This window comes from Macrotis lagotis, chromosome 3 (genome assembly GCF_037893015.1).
Source record: "Macrotis lagotis isolate mMagLag1 chromosome 3, bilby.v1.9.chrom.fasta, whole genome shotgun sequence".
NCBI classification, from domain to species: domain Eukaryota; kingdom Metazoa; phylum Chordata; class Mammalia; order Peramelemorphia; family Peramelidae; genus Macrotis; species Macrotis lagotis.
Genome location: NC_133660.1, coordinates 8,850,886 through 8,868,207, shown reverse-complemented (window position 1 = coordinate 8,868,207; position 17,322 = coordinate 8,850,886). Strand labels below are relative to the sequence as shown.

At 36.8% G+C, this 17,322-nt stretch overlaps 1 protein-coding gene and 1 long non-coding RNA gene across 2 annotated transcripts in view; one reads left to right on the top strand and one right to left on the bottom strand.

Moving 5' to 3' along the window:
- Nucleotides 1–616: 616 nt before the first annotated feature.
- Nucleotides 617–5,152, bottom strand: LOC141517255 (uncharacterized). Its single transcript, XR_012476815.1, has 3 exons — nucleotides 5,028–5,152; nucleotides 1,791–1,985; nucleotides 617–692 (listed from the first exon to the last, which is right to left on the bottom strand). It is a non-coding gene; the product is annotated as an uncharacterized LOC141517255 (long non-coding RNA).
- LOC141517253 (alcohol dehydrogenase E chain-like) overlaps nucleotides 3,147–17,322 on the top strand; it is a 32,855-nt gene continuing 18,679 nt past the window's right edge. The window contains exons 1-5 of the mRNA XM_074228087.1: nucleotides 3,147–3,278; nucleotides 11,108–11,209; nucleotides 13,174–13,312; nucleotides 15,432–15,519; nucleotides 15,641–15,860. Of these exons, the coding sequence (XP_074084188.1) occupies nucleotides 3,261–3,278; nucleotides 11,108–11,209; nucleotides 13,174–13,312; nucleotides 15,432–15,519; nucleotides 15,641–15,860 (567 nt within the window). The 5' untranslated portion in view covers nucleotides 3,147–3,260. The remainder of the gene's footprint in view (nucleotides 3,279–11,107; nucleotides 11,210–13,173; nucleotides 13,313–15,431; nucleotides 15,520–15,640; nucleotides 15,861–17,322) is intronic.

The window sequence follows — 17,322 nt, the reverse complement described above, 5'->3', positions numbered from 1 at the left end:
GAGCAGTCAAGCTTTGGGAGTTTGGGAGGTCAGGAATTTGCTAGAGGCAAAACTTGGCAAGTGTAGGGAAGGGAGAAAAAAGAATGAGAACAAAGGGAAATGAGTTACACTACACACACACACACACACACACACACACACACACACAAACTACTCACACACACAAACACACATATGCTCATACACATACTCACATCCATTCAAACACACACACAAAACTACTCATACACAAATACACACACAAACACACATATGCTCATACACATACATACATTCAAACACACACACACATTTATTGACCAAGAGAACTTAGAAAGGTCAGGAACAGCACACAGGGAACCATGTCTGATGTCACCACTTTGTCTGAAAGCTGAGATATTCAACAAGGACAGAATAAGGACATCAAGGAAAGGTGGCTGCAGGTTCCTATAAGGATCAGAGTTAAATCCAATGGGAACTTCTGAGCCCACTCTCACCTAAAACTTTTTGTGGGCAAGATGAGAGCGTCCCAGATAAAGGGACAGATTATATACCAATTTTTTAAAGAAAGATTTTATTAATTTTGAGTTTTACAATTTTCCCCCATTCTTTCTTCCCTCCCCCACCCCCCACAGAAGGCATTCTGTTAGTCTTTACATTATTTCCATGGTATACATTGATCTCAGTTGATGCGATGACAGAGAAATCATATCCTTAAGGAAGAAACATAAAGTATAAGAGATAGTAGAATTACATAATAAGATAACAGTTTGAACATGCCAACCTTTTAATAGACTGGTTGCCTATTTGATAATCAATGGGGAGTCCACCAGATGGGGCTCTGTGTACTCCTTCAGACTCTGGAGAAGGGCTTGCTTGGCACCTAAGCTAGGTGACTCGAACCCTAGACTTGGTGTCAGAAAGATTCAATTCAGCCTCCAATATGCGACCCTAGGCAAATCACTTAACCTTTGCCTCAGCTTCCTCATTTGTAAAATAGAGATAATAACATCCTCCTTGCAGGGTTGTTGCAAGAATCAAAAGAAATACCATTCATAAAGTGCCCAGCACTGATAATAGGTTCTTCATAAATGCTTACTCACAATTCACCAATCTACTTTCATAGTAAAGTGAAGGAACCAGTCTGGATCTTGTTTATTCATTAGATATTATTTTACTATTGTTTTGCCATTTTTTAATTGCATCTGACTCTTCATTTTTCCATTTGGAGTTTTCTTGACAAAGATACTGGAGTGGTTTACTATTTCCATTTCCAGTTCATTTTACAGAGGGGGAAACTGAGGCAAGCAAGGTGAAATGACTGGCTCAGAGTCCTATAGCTGGTGTGACTTGATTTGAATTCAGGTCTTTCTAAATTCAGGTCCAGTGCAGTATCTACTGCATCATGTAAGAGTCCCCTAACTTACAAGAAATTTGAAAATTTGGTAAATGGCCCCAGATGGGAGGCTGCACATGCATATATCTGAGTTTTTATAAATAAGATCCTCCTTAAAATGTTATCCCATACAGAATAAGATCTGTCTCACTTTTATCCTGGATGTCCTGTAATCTAGCAGAGTATCCAGGCCAGGGTAGACTCAAAATCAATTATGATTGCTTGAGGGTCAGTTCAATAGTGAGAACATGATGCAGGCAGTCCTAGAATCATATCTACCTGGCCTCTAAGTCTGTTGTTAAAGACTGATCATAATTATGTGTATGTCATTATAAAATATAGTTCCAGACAAATGTGAAGCCTTTTATCACTTTGGGGCTGCAAAGAATGCCTCAAAACAGCCAAATGGACATACCTAGAAGATCTGAGGGTGGTGATTACTTCCTCAGGAAGGGAAAAGAAAGCCTGGGACAGGAAGGTAGTCCTCTGCTGTAGAGTTTTCTCTCCTTGGCTTCTTGGGGGACAGTTCTAATCTTTGTGGTTGTTCACTCTTCATGACCCCATTTGTGGTTTTCTGGGCAAAGTTGCTGGAATGGTTTGCCATTTCCTTCTTCAGTTCATTTTACAGATGGGGAAACCGAGGCAAAGAAAGTAAAGTAACTTGCCCAAGATTACACAAGTAAGCATCTGAGGCTGGATTTGAATTCAAGATGAGTCCTCCTTATTCTAGGAATCACTAATTACCACCAAACTGCCCTAACTGTTTTAATCTCATTTAATCCCTCCTATCCCAAGTATAGGAAATACAACATTGAACCTGGAGTCAGGAAGACCTGAATTCAAATCCAATCTCATATACTTTCTAGCTATGGAGTAGCCTATTATCTGACTCAGTCCAGAGCTGTTTTAAAGATCAAGTGATAAACATTGAGCATAATACTTGTCATATAAATGCTTCCTCCTTCCTTCTCTCCTCCCTCCCACCCTTCCCTTTCCTTCCCTCCCTCCCTTCCTCCTTCCTTCCCTCTTTCCTTTCCTTTCTCTCTCCTTCCTTCCTTCCTTCCTTTCCTTTCTCTCCTTCCTTCCTTCCTCCTTCCCTCCCTCCTTCCCTTCCTTCCTTCCTTCCTTCCTTCCTTCCTTCCTTCCTTCCTTCCTTCCTTCCTTCCCTCCCTCCCTCCCTCCCTCCCTCCCTTCCTTCCTTCCTTCCTTCCTTCCTTTCCTTCCTTCCTTCCTTCCCTCCTCCCTCCCTCCCTCCCTTCCTTCCTTCCTTCCTTCCTTCCTTCCTTCCTTCCTTCCTTCCTTCCTTCCTTCCCTCTTTCCTTCCTTCCCTCCTTCTTTCCCTCTTCAGTCACTTACAATTCTAAAGTTTTGATCCTTTATTCTTAATTTGCCCCCTGGAGGCAAACACCACAATTTATTCTCTCTCTCTCTCTCTCTCTCTCTCTCTCTCTCTCTCTCTCTCTCTCTCTCTCTCTCTCTCTCCCATGATGACCCTTGAAATACTTCAAGTTAACTGTCATGTTTCCCCTAAATCTCCTGAGGAAAACAGGGGCAGAGGGAAAAGAAAGAATTATTTTCAGTGAAGTCCTGTAATAGGGAAACCACTTGTAAATTCTTTCAAATTAATGTTTTGAATATCATCTTGATATATTAAACAAATACAGACTTAGTGTATTTTCCTGTTCTCAGGTTTGAGACTGAAAGAGCAAATGGTGGGCAGAGTTCCAAGGTCCAAAGTCACGTGTTTGGAAGAGTATATTAATTCAGAGTAGAGTCAAAGCTTCCTCTGATCTTTCTGCTTTGCTCACTGAGGCAGCAAAGGAGTCAGAAGAAATTCAGGAAAAGTCCTTTATCTTCACAGAAAAGGGAAAAGCTTGACCTCAGTATGGCCACAGCAGGAAAAGTGAGTAGAAACTTTACTTGCCCAAGTATAATTTTAAAAGGGTTAGAGATAGTGTTATTGATTGAATCTGTGAATAAAATAATCCTTAAAATAATTGACATTATAATTTGTTTATTGAGTTTAAATTTCTATAGTTCCAACATACTTTTTCCAATTATGCATATAGCATGTATATCTAAACATTCACATGTCTGTATCTTCCATGACTAAAAGAAATGTGCATTTATATAGGGATATCACCCCAAATCAGACGTGATTAAGCCTAAACTCAGGTAAGTCTTTCAATCAAGAAACTAACTTTACATTAGAAGAATATAATTTATGTTACCTCCTTTATCATTTTGTTAACTTATTTATTAAAGAAAACAAGGGACTTGAATCAGAGAAATTATTTCATTAGTGGAACAGAAAGGACTGGGTTATACATGTAGCATCAAATCATTAAGAAACAAAAACAGTAGAAATTTTGCCAAATATCTCAATATTGGTACAAAAATACTAATTAAATGCGTGTCATAACAGAGTACAAGTTCTAGTAGGAGGAGAGGAGAGGAGAAAAGGGGAGGGAAAGCAATGGAAGACTATGGAAAAGGACAGAACTTATTTTTTTTTTGATGTTGCTCTCAAAAATCCAGGGACTTGGGGGGCCGCTAGGTGGCGCAGTGGATCAAGCACTGGCCCTGGAGTCAGGGGATCTGAGTTCAAATCCAACTTCAGACACTTAATAATTACTGAGCTTTGTGGCCTTGGGCACGCCACTTAACCCCATTGCCTTGCAAAAAAAAATCCAGGGATTTGTTCTCAATAGAATGACTTTATCCAAAAAAAAAAAAAAAGTATAGTGGAGGCTATATAAATATATACAGATATATATGTATATAAACATATATATATATATATATATACAAAAAGAGATCATTTTATCTGTGAATTTCAGTGTTTTTAGAGATTTAATAGTAGTAACAGTAAGTAGTAATTTATAATAGTAATAATAATAATTATAGTTACAATTTAATAATAGCAAAGGCATTTTGATAAGAGTTTTCAGATTTGTAAACACTTTACATGCTTTATCTTATGATTGTTACTACAAATCTGTGAAGAAGATGCCAATTATTGCTATGCCCATTTTACAGATAAGAACACTGAAGTTTTGTATAGATTACATGACTTGGCCAGATTAATGTCGGAAGACTTAATTTCTAGTACTTTAGGTTATCAGTGATTTATTGCTGAGTATTAGAGTCATAATTTAGAAACTATTAAAATACAGTCCCTCTAATGAAATGATTTCATTCAACTTCCATGTTTTGTTAAAACTTTAAAGTTAATATGCACAAGAGGACAAAAATTGCTTTCTACTGTGAATTAGCATTTTGATTAAAGACATTCCTGACTTGAGACTTAACAAGTCAGTCACAGCTGGTCTAAGATCTACTCCTTATATAATTGAGGTCATTAAACTTCAGTGGCTCCCTGTTATCTCTAAGATCAAATCTAAAGTACCATTTTTATCTTTTAAAGTTATTTATAACCTACCCCCCCCCAGCCTCTTACACTTTTCTCCCCTCCTCTATCATTGGCTGACACTGATATCCTTGTTTTTTTCTAGTACCCTTCACCAGAATATTCCATCTTTTGGCTGTGATTTTTTTCTGGCTGTCCCCCACACCTCCAATTCTCTGCCTCCACTTCATCTACATTTCCTAGTTTCCCTGGCTTCTTTTGAGGCCCAGCTAAAAATCTCACCTTCTATCGGAAGTCTTTCTTTACTCCTCTCTGATGTTCTGATTTCTCTCTGTTGGCATCTTCAGTTTATTCTGCATATCGCTTTTTTGCACAGAGTTGTTAGCATGGCGTCTGCACCATTGAACTATGACCTCTTTGAGAGTAGGAACTGTTTTTGCCTCTTTTGAAATTTCGAGTCCTTAGAACACAATATCTGGTCTATTTTAAGTTCTGAATAAATGCTCCTGACTTGGTCTGTTGACTCAAATCTAAATCCTCCTGACTCCAATATTTGTGTTCTACCTCTTGTCCTCCCTAATTGTATAGTCACAATCTAGCTTATGGTAAGAACCCACCGTATTGTTTCTAATGAAATGCTTTTGTAGAAACAGAAGATTTCTCAAAATTAAAGACCACTTCCCTCTCCTCAAAATCTTACAGATTGATATTGTATTAAGGCAGGCAGACTGCCCATGTGATGGTCAGATAGGCCACCCATTTTCCCTCTCCAAGTGGGGTATTCAATTTCCCCATTCATAGTCTTTTCCAGTCACTTTTTTTATTTTAATTGATATTGTATTTTTCCAAATACATGTTATGAAAGTTTTTCAGCATTCATTCTTATGCATATGAATATTTTTAAGTTCCATAATTTTCTGCCACTCTCCCTCCCCACCCCTCCTCCCCTCAGCAGTGAACAGTCAGGTTAATATTGTACATTTGGGTTAAATACATTTGGGTTAAAGAGGCTTACAGATTAGTCATTTTCAGTATGAGGAATTAGGATTAAAGGCAAAAGTACATAAGAGTAATTTAAAAAAAAAAAGTGAATGCAGAGTTCATCAGATTCTGAAGGGTTTTTTTGGTTTGGTTTGGTTTTTCTTCCTCTGAATGGGGATAGCATTGTCCACAGTCAATCTAATAGGGTTGTCCTAACTCTCACAACTACTGAGAGGAGTTGCTTCCATCAAAGTTGATCAACTCACAATGTTGTTGTTAATGTGGACAATGTTTTTTGATTCTGCTCCCTTTGTTCAGCATCAGGTCCTGTAATTCATTCCATGCTTCTCTAGAGTCCAACCGTTTAGATTCTTATGGAGCAATAGTATTCCATAATAATCATATACCATTAACTTGTTCAGCCATTCCCCAATTGATGGGCATCCCCTCAATTTTCCAACTCTTTTGCCTATAAAAAGAGCTACTATGACTATTTAGGAACATGTGGGACTTTTCCCATTCTTTAAGATTTCTTATGGACATAGGCCTATTATTGGAATTGCTGGGTCAAAGGGTATGAACAGTTTTATTGCTCTTTACCAGTCATTATTTACCAATGAATTTTGCCTTTCAGATCAGATAAGAAAATAATGACCAAACGTGAGTTAATTGAAAATAAAACTTTGAAAAAAATATTTGATTTACATTAAGTGATAGGTACTCCCCTAATGTCAGTCACTAACAGTTTTGTAGATTATTGATGTTTGTTTTTTAAAGAATTATACCATATATTTAAGAATAATGCCATCTTGATGCCCCTAAAGAATTCAAAGGAAAGGATCTGTATGTACAGAAAATATTTTTAACTGCTCTTTTTGTGGTAGCAAAGAATTAGAAATTGAGAGGATGCTCATCAGTTGGGGGAATGACAACTTTTTGTTGTATTTATGATTATGTTGGAATATTTTCATACTATAAATGTTAAGGGAAGAGTCATCAAAAACATGGCAAGATCTATGTGAACTAATGCAAAGTGAAGTGAGAAAAACCAAAAGATCATTGTGCACAATGACAATGTTATAGCAATGATCAGCTCTGAAGTATTTGACTACTCTGATCAATACAATAATCCAAGACAATTAGAAAAGACATAATAAAAATTATGATTCATCTCCGGAGAGAGAAATAATATATATTTGAGTGCAAATTAAAGTATAATTTTCTTTTCTTTTTTTTTCTTTTTTTCTTTCTTTGCAATATAACTAATATGAAAATCTGTTTTACATGATTCCCTTTGAATAATTGATATCATTTTGCTTGCCTTCTGAGGACATGAGGGAGGGGGAAGAGAGAAAGAGAACTTGAAATATAAAATTTTAAAAGAATGTTCAAAATTATTAATTTTTAAAAAGGCATAATACTTCAATTCACTTAATTTTTTCCTATATATTATCCCACTTTGTTCTCCTAATGACCTTGTGAGATGGACAGGATAGAGGTTATCCCAACCTGATGGATGAGGAAACTGGAAACCACTAATGGGTTATGTAAGGGGAGTTTGTCATCATTCTTAATCAGGGATTCAAGCTATAGATCTTCTTGGTTGACTTATGACTATTTAAAGAATGCTGTTCCATGGGGCAGCTAGGTGGCACAGTGGATAAGAGCACCGGCTCTGGAGTCAGGAGTACCTGAGTTCAAATCTGACCTCAGACACATAATAATTATCTAGCTGTGTGACCTTGGGCAAGCCACTTAACCCCATTGCCTTGCAAAAACTAAAGAAAAAACAAAAAAACAAAAAAAGAACGCCGTTCCCTTACAGATTTCCAGTTAGAACTGGATGTCTTTCTTTTGACTATCCCTTTTTAGTATATTAAATAAATGATTTGGCTAGGAAATACAATTCAACTTCATCTTTCCATGTGAAACCTTTATTTACATGCAAGGATATTTGCAGCCTCTCACTAATAACCAAGGTCATACCCTTGAACTTATCATTACCATTTTTTTTTAAAATTCTTGCTTCATTTCTTCTAGAAATTCTAATTGATCTTGGTGCTGCATTTCAGTTCTTCTCTTAAGCTTTGCATAGAATTAATCTCTTTGGGGATTGTTTATGGGCATCCATCTGTGACTTCATAATGGTTCTTTATCTTTTTTGGTTGTTTATTTACTTATTCTTTCAGTTTGACTTGTAGGATTAGGGGTTGACATTAACTTCTTTCCATACTTGTTTGCTTTTGCTAATTAAATGTTTTCCTTGGAGAAACTTCGAAAAGAACTGTTAGTACTTTGTATGCTCCTGGCCTGTCTTACCTGTTTTCCTGCTACTGAACTGAATGAAGCAAGACAGGGCAGTAACCCTGTTTTTCACTGGGTGAATCTGTCTCAGAGATCCCCTCTCCTAGTTTGAGTAACTGGGACAGTGGGAGCTAAGTCTTGGATCCCCTCTCTGATCATACAGACAGTACTTAGCTCCCTAGTCTTTACTAGAGAGCTGTATCCAAGATCCCTTTCTCTAGGCAGAGTACTGAGGACTGAATCTGATGTGCCCATCTCCCTGTTCTGCTCATGATCCCAGCCTATCCCTGTCCCACATTTCTTACCCCACATACTCTTAAGGATCAAATTTGTGATCTTGAGCTGGAAAGATGACTCAGTTTGCTTTCTCATGTTTCTGATCACTGCTCAGTCTAGCATGATGTTAATCTCAGATACTTGAACAGCTATCAAGGGGAACTGGTCTGCATTTCTACCTCTTATCTGTTATCTTCACTCTTTCTCTTTTCCTCTCTTTTTACGACCCCCTACTACCCCACATACTCCCTCTTGATGGGTAGAAACCTTATTTTATACTTCTGTGAAAAAAAATAAGATCATTAGACATGTCCCTCAGTATGATTTCTTCTTCTCTTTTGTCTCAGAGGATAGGAATTTTGCCAAAGCTAAAAATTGATAAGGGATTTTCCATTTAGTATAGGCATCCTATATTCAAGCAGATGCAGGAGAAGAATCAGATTACAGATTACAGAGCATGAACTTAATCATAGTCAGAATCTATCTGGGAATATATAACTCATTATCTTTTTTTCTACAAGGCAATGGGGTTAAGTGGCTTGCCCAAGGTCACAACAGCTAGGTAATTAAGTGTATGAGGCCAGATTGGAACTCAGGTACTCCTGACTCCGGGCCATCCACTCCGCCATCTAGCTGCCCCCACTCATTATCTTTTGACAAATATTTATGAAGCACTATGTCCCAAGAACTGTGCCAAACGCTGGCAAATATAAAGACAAAAAATAGTTCCCTGCTTTCAGAGAGTTTATGTCCTCTTTTAAAAATTCAGTTTTGGGGCAGCTAAGGTGCCCCATAGAGGATGGGCCCTGGAGTCAGGAGTACCTGAGTTCAAGTCCGGCCTCAGACACTTAATAATGACCTAGCTGTGTGGCCTTGGGCAAGTCACTTAACCCCATTTACCTTGAAAAACCTCAAATAAATTCAGTTTTAATTATTTTTATCTTCAAATTCTCTCCCTCTCACCCTCACTAAATATTGGGGAAGCAAGAAAAACAATAGCTGTTACAAATACATATAGTCCAGTAAAATAAACTTCAATATTGGTCATGTCCCCAAACTATAGACTTTAATTTGGACCCTTGAGTTCATCATCTCTTTAGCTGGAGGTGGATAGCATGTTTCATTATGGGTCTTCTAAAACTGTGATTGATTATATTGTTGATCAGAATGCCTAAGTCTTTAAAAGTAGATTGCTATTCTGAATTATTGTTATTATATAAATTGTGCCTGTGGTTCTGCTCACTTCACTTTGCACCATTTCATGTAAGTTTCGCAGGTTTTTCTAAAAACCATGCCTTTCATCATTTATTACAACCTAGTAGTATTTCACCATATTCTTATGCCATAACTTGTCCAACTATTTCTCAGTTGATGGGCATCCCCTTCAGTTTTCAATTCTTCACCTCCACAAAGACAAATTGTAGCAAATATTTTGTACATTTTACATCCTTTTCCTCTTTCTCTAATTTCTTTGGGATATAGACCTAATACTACTATTACTGGGTCACGGTCATACACAGATTAGAGTGTGCAGAGCAGAGTATGTAGAATGGATTATAAAATGTAAGAAGAGAAAAGTCAGAAGGTAGCAGGTTGTGAAGGACTGTTTATGCCAAACAGAAAATTTTATCCATTTGTTCCCCTAGTTAATAAGTACAATGGGCTAATATCTCTCAGACTAATGCCACTTATCAGGAAGTTACTGGAATTTAATAGCAGCAGGGGAAAAAAGGGGAGGAGAAAATGATATAGTCACTTTTGGAAAGAAAGTGAAAAAGTGAGCATGAGAAGGGGGTGAAATCTACTGGGGAAAAAAAAGAGAGACTGGGGGAAAATTGGATCAAGAATATATGGATCCCAGTCCTAGCTTGTATGCATATGTCTACCCCAAGTCTTTCTCCTTTTTCTCCCCCCTCTCTTTTCTTCCTTTTTTTCTACCTCTCTCTAATTTCTTCAACTAGAATCTGTGAAGGTTCGGGGTTTTTTTTTAAATCTTAATACCTGTATGTCAATATAATTGGTTTTCTTTGCAATTCTATTTATTTTAATGCATTTAAAAAAACATTATTCTGTAAAGGAATCCATTGGCTTCTCTCGAATACCAAAAGACATTTATTCTTAGAGCTCAACACAGTACATAATAGGTATTTAGATAACTACATTGACTTCACTAGTCTTTTTCCTAGAGATAACATACTTTCTAGTGGGAGAGACAATTTTCTATATTACCTTGGGGTAGAAATATTCAGTCTACCCATAACCCTTTGTGTCTATGACCCCAAAAAGATTATTAGCAGGAGTACTCAATAGTGTGTATGTGAGAGAGACAGCGAGATCCCATCAATTTCTACCAAAATGATGCTACTAAATGGCTCTCTGAACTCTCCAATAGCACAATCTACTTTTAAGTTTAATCTATAGTAACATTTCCTTTAGTCTAGATAATCAAGACAACATTCAATCAAACCCTGATATATAGCTTTGCTATTTCTGAGATAGAAATACTCATATTGAAAATTTAACAATAATCTCAAGCAAATGTGAGCTAGCTCCAGCACATTCAAGACAACCCAGGATTTAGTCATCATGTGTGCATTCATGATTCACAAATCTACATATCTTATTTACGTGTCATTTTTAATTCCTTTACCAAATGTCGTTTATTTGCTAGATATTTTCTAATCTATGTCTCATAGACACCTCCAACTCAAACTATCTCTCAATTAGGGTTATACAGTTAGCAATGCTGTCTGTAAGAGAATATCACTAGCCATTCTTCTCATTTCTATTTCGTTTTCCAGGTCATTAAATGCAAAGCAGCAGTTCTTTGGGAGCTCAATAAACCCTTCTCTGTTGAGGAAGTGGAAGTTGCCCCACCCAAGGCCAATGAAGTTCGAGTTAAGGTAAAAAAAAGAAAAGAAAAAAGAAACCTTCAAGTTAAATAACGATGATTATTTTTAACATTGGCTGCAGTTCCAACACTGTTGTTTTTTGTGTGTGTGAAATAGATTATTTCCAAATTTTAAAACGTTAGACCACTATCTGAGGGAAGGAAGTGGATAGTGATTGAAGATAAGCTTTGCACCTAGATGGGATGGGAGAAATATATCAGGAGCCTTTCTTCCCAAACTCGCCACTCCAAAAACAACATGGGGAGAATCTCTATAAGAAGCTATTGAATCATAGGTCAAAAGTTGGAAAGGACCCCCTAGAATAGCCAGAGGAGGAAAATGAGGCCCAAGAAGGTTGGGTAATTTGCTCAAAGTAAAACAGGAGGTAAAGTAAGCATCAAAAACAAGATATCAGAGTCGATGTTCTTTTCATTTTACATCCTGCCAGTTATGCAGTACAAAAGACAGAAACCAACAAATCAGAAGAACTGCCCTCAAGTCATTTATTAGCTATGTGAATTTTAACATTGTCACTTTTCAGAATCCTCATCTCATCTGTGAAGTAAAGTAAATAACACATTCCCTATCTCCTTCACAGAATTCATGCAAGAATAAATATTCTTTAATATGGAAATATATTTTGTCTGACTGTCCATCAGTAGCCTATGTTAAATGGCTGATTTTCTCAATGAGGGGTAAGGGAGAGAATTTGAAACCCAAAATTATTTTTAAAATGACTGTTAATGTATAATCTATATCAGAGTAATTGCTTTTATGGGGAGAGGGGTGGGAAGGGGAATGATAAAATAGATAGAGCAGTGAACTTAGAATCAAGAAAACTTGCCTCAAATATTTATTAACTGTTGACCATGGGCAAATCCCTATCTTCTAGGGTTGCTATGAGGATAAAAGATAGATATGAATAGATATGGATAAATATAACATATATATACAATAAGTTTATATATATATGCCTGTATCACCTATATCTATTATTATTATTATTATTATTATTATTATTATTATTAGGCATTTCATCTAGGTTTTGAAAGGTCATACTGCAAATTGAAAATCTCATAGATCCTCAAAAAATGAAAAGGTTTTGAATACTAGCCAGTTACAAACTGCAGTATGCCTGTGTGTCACCCCCCAAAAAACATCAGCTGAATGTAATTCAGAGAGATGAATCCAAGGAAGGCAGCCACTATAGTGACTTAACTAATACAATCTGGTACTGTCCTAGGAATTCCCATGCAGATGAAATCATGGGTCTTTCAGAGTTTCTTGGGATAATAATGATCATAGAATCCTAGATTGCTAAATGGAAAGGCAGCATGTAGTCCAACCTGCTCATTTTATGCATAAGGAAATTTTATTGAGAAAAGTGCAAGAACTTGTCCAAGAAGCTAAGATTTGAATACATGTCCTTTGGCTCAAGATAAAGTACCATTCAGCCATGACGATAGATGGTAATGATGACATTGACAATACCAGATTATCATCATCATAATCTGTCATCATCATTTCCTTTTTTTAACCTTTTTTATTTATTTGCTTTTAAGTTATGAAGTAAATTTATGAAATAAAACAAGCATTTCCATAACACAATAGAATTTTTTAAAAAGATGACTGTACATGAAACTGCAAATCTATTATGTACAATTTGCTGCTCCTTTTAAATGTATAATAAAGTTATCATGTAAGTTTTTTCTTATATCCCTTCCCACCCTAGAGAAGGCTACCATTAGAGACGAATATGCATATATTTAAATCATTCTATATATACTTCTATTTATCAATTCTTTTTCTGGTTGCAGATAGAATCTTCCCTCAAATGTCCTTTGCAGTTAATTCAAGTATTATTCTGTTCTGTTACCATATACAATGTTCTCATTTTCAAGAGATGTATGCATATAAACCCCAAGAAACTCCTATAAATTCTCAAAAGATCTCATCACCCTCTTATTCCCTTTCAGATTGTAGCAACAGGAATTTGCCGCTCAGATGACCATGTAATAAATGGGTCATTATTGGCCCCCCTCCCAATAATCTTGGGGCATGAGGCCGCTGGGATTGTGGAGAGTGTTGGAGAAGGAGTGACTTCCGTAAAACCAGGTAAAATGCAAAGACGGTGGAACATTAGGGTTCTTTCTTTTAAAATTCTTGCTTTCTGTTCAAGCTAGGAGAGAATGAAGATAAAATTATTTACGGACATAAATTCCAAATGAAAGGCATCTGAGGTAGTCAGATGGTTTCCAGCATCACACTGAGAGCTGCTTTATTCCTGGCCACAAGTATATGCTCTGAATGAGAAAGAAATGACTGAATATTGATGGACATGGTTAAAGTTCTTTGAAGATGAAAATAAAAATAGTTGCAAGCTCCAAAGATGGCCATTGTTGGATACCATACATCTGCTTATACATTTTAATTGAATAGTCGATCACTATCTTTGGTACTTGAGAACAGAAAGAAAAGGAAATAGGTAATGACACTCTACAGAAAAATCCATAATACTCATTTTAATGAAGTTCCAAATTCTTAAATTCATAAAGGTTTGGTTTTTCTTTGGTCTAGAATTAGGAAGACCTGAGTTCAAATTTTGCCTCTAATATTTGCTAACTTTGCAATCCTGGGTAAGTCACTTAGCTTCTGTGTGACTCAGTTTCTTAATTTGTAAAATGGAAACAGTAATAGCAGCTTCTTCACGGGATTGATTTGAGAATAAAATAAGTGAATAAATGTGAAGCACTTAAAGTGCTCTATTCAATTCAATAGATATTTTTAAGTGCCTACTATATGTCAGACTACCAGGGATACAAAAAGAGTTGCTCAAGGAACTTACTAATGGAGGAGACAACATGCAAATACACACACACACACACACAGCAAGCATCACAATAACTCAGTTATTATCCCCATTTAAAAAAGTTCCTTTGGGAAAGAACCAAGAATATCCAACAAAAGATGATATTGATATAATATTACATATAAGCATTAAGCACAGAGAAAACTAAGATATTCTGTTTTTTCTTGCACTGAAAATTTTCATTTCGTATGTGTTCTAAGCTAATATGAAATACCACATCTGTCCAACATCTGGCAGAATGATAGAGTCTTGTCCTTCCTATGATAACTCTGTTAAAATTCACATAAGGAATTTAAACTATCGTAGCTCTCTTCTGGACCAATAGCCAGTGACAGAGCAATCATAGAGACTACTAATATGGGCATGCCATTTTCTATTTCCAATGAGTCTTGCCAAAACCCCATGTTTGTAATGCATACAGTACAGTCAATCAGATCCCATGGTAAGAGACATAGAGCTGTACTGTGTCTCAGAGGTCTTTTAGACTATCCAACTAGCCATACAGATAAGAAAACTGAGACCCAGAGAAGTTAAGCAATTTGTTCAGGGTTACACAAATAGTAAAGACCTGAGGTGGTATTTGAACCAGTACCTCTGACTCCAGAGCCAGTGCCCTTTCCCACTATATGCCTTTGATCGATCTTAAAACATTTGTGTAGTAACTACTATGTGCCAGAAACTATGGTAGGGTTTGAATATACAAGGACAAAAGGAAAGCAATCCCTATCCTGAAAAAGGAACCATGGAACACAACATACACAAAAATACAAGGAAGACACTAGCAGCTTGGAAAATGAGGAAATATTTCCTTGCCAAAGCTAGTGTACTATCAATTAGATTCTTTCTTTTTTTATACATATATGGAGACAGTAGAAAGAGTTTTAACTAGATAACAGGATAGACCTAGGTTCAAAGCATACTTTCTAGGGGCGGCTAGGTGGCACAATGGATAGAGCATTGGCCCTGGAGTCAGGAGTACCTGAATTCAAATCACTTAATAATGACCTAGCTGTGTGGCCTTGGGCAAGCCACTTAACCCCATTTGCCTTGCAAAAACCTAAAACAAACAAACAAACAAAAAAAAAAGCATACTTTCTAGCTGGGAATTTCAAATAAGTCACTTCTCACTAAATCTCAATTTCCTCATCTGCAAAATAGCAGCATACCTCATAAGGTTTGGTGTGAGTATCAGATAAAATCATGGATGCAGAACTTACATAGCTCAAAAACTGTGACATAATCTTGCTTCCCATCACTGGGACCCAGTTTCCTCATCTATAAAAGGGAGACTTGGACAGGATGAACATCATATTCTAAAATCTTTTAATTCTAGAATTTTAACAATGCTTTCTCTTCTTATAACAGGTGACAAAGTCATTCCACTCTTCACTCCACAGTGCAGGCAATGCAAAGTGTGTAAGCACCCAAATGGCAACCTCTGCTCTCAAAATGAGTAGGTTTCTACTATTTTCCCTTGTGATAACATTGGACCTTTTTTTTTGGTTGATGACTATGTCTCATGGCCTGTGTGTGTGTGTGTGTGTGTGTGTGTGTGTGTGTGTTTCTTTGATTAGCCTGAATGGAAGTAAGGGTACCTTGAAGGATGGCACCACCAGATTTACCTGCCGGGGAAAGCCAATTCATCATTTCCTTGGCACAAGCACTTTCAGTGAGTACACAGTGGTGGACGAAATGTCAATTGTAAAGATTGATTCATCTGCTCCTCTGGAAAAAATTTGCCTGATTGGTTGTGGATTTTCTACTGGTTATGGTTCTGCAGTCAAAGTTGCCAAGGTAAGAACAAGGGTGTGCCTCAATCTACTTCGCTGAATAGAGCAGCCTATAGAGTACAAGATGCATAAAGAAAGAATTGACACTTGGGCTAGTAACCAAAAAGGAAATATTTTCTTACAAGGCAACATAATAGGCTTGGATTTGGCAAATGAGACCATTTGTTTAAATTCTTTCTCGGTTACTTAAATTATGTAACTTTAAGCAAAAATAAACTTTATTCTTTGGGTCTAAGTTTCTTTATCGATTAAAAAGGCAAAGTTAAAAATCAACTAAATGATCATAGAGCAAGGTAGTCTAGATAAAAAAAGAATCCTTATCCAAAAGATAGCCTTACCAAACATGCCATTTATTATTTATCACATTATTTATTTATTTTCCCAAAGTGAAAATGAGAAAATCTACTAGCAGGAACAGGCCCAGTTTGTGGCCTCCCCACATAGCTCAGATATTATTAATATTATTGTAATACTTTTAGTAAAGACCCATAGCAATCCAAGGCTTGAGATCCAGTGAATGTGAAAGACACATTCTCTTAACCACTGAATTCTCAAAACCTATATTTCCTAGGCATCTGTCACCAAGCAGATTGAGTAGATTACCATGTACCCTACCCCAAAGCATTTTTCTCCCCCCCCAACTCTATTTCTTTCTCCAAAAAGTTAATTTTTACAATTTTCATCCCCACTTTCTGACAGCAGTTTGCATTACAAGAAATTTCAGAGAAAGAGAAGAGCAGGAAAATAATGACTGAAGAATTAGAAAGCAGGAAAGTAACAGCTCAATTACAGCAAGAAACTGAAAAGAGTAAATGCAGTCTGTCTGGATCTATGAGATTTGACATTCTTGCATCTCATTAGAGATAGGGCTCTAGAGATCAAAATTATTTTCAAAGATGAAAACTCACCATCTAATCCTATTATCCAGATTCAAGTTCTACCATCTGAGGCATGAAGAACAGGGATGGTAAAGGACTGGCAGAAGACTCACTAAAACCCCAAAGCAAACTATGGTTAGAACCAGACTATGGTCTGCACTATCAGGTAGAGGTCCAGAGTTCCACAGCAAGTCCACCCAACAAGTGCTTCTGGAGCTGAAAGACAGATCCATCTGTTGCTCAAGTTATCTGCCTCTGCTGTTGCTTTCACCATACAGTTGATGGCCAAGGTTGAAGACCAAATAGAAGGAAATTGAACAGGTCATTAGGAAGAATGAACTTTCAGTCAGAATAGCTCATTCAGTTCTTATCCAATACTTGATATCATCTATGGAGATTGAGTCTAAGGTTCTCCTCTCTGTCAGTCCCCATGTTTCCCACTAGCCTGGGGGGAAAATGATCCATGATAATCCCTTGTCCCACTCTCTTGGTTATGACCCATTTATCATCAACCAATGTTTTCCATCAGATTTCTTCCCACCTTCTTATTCACCTGTTGTTGTGCAGTCATTCAGTCATGTTCAGCTC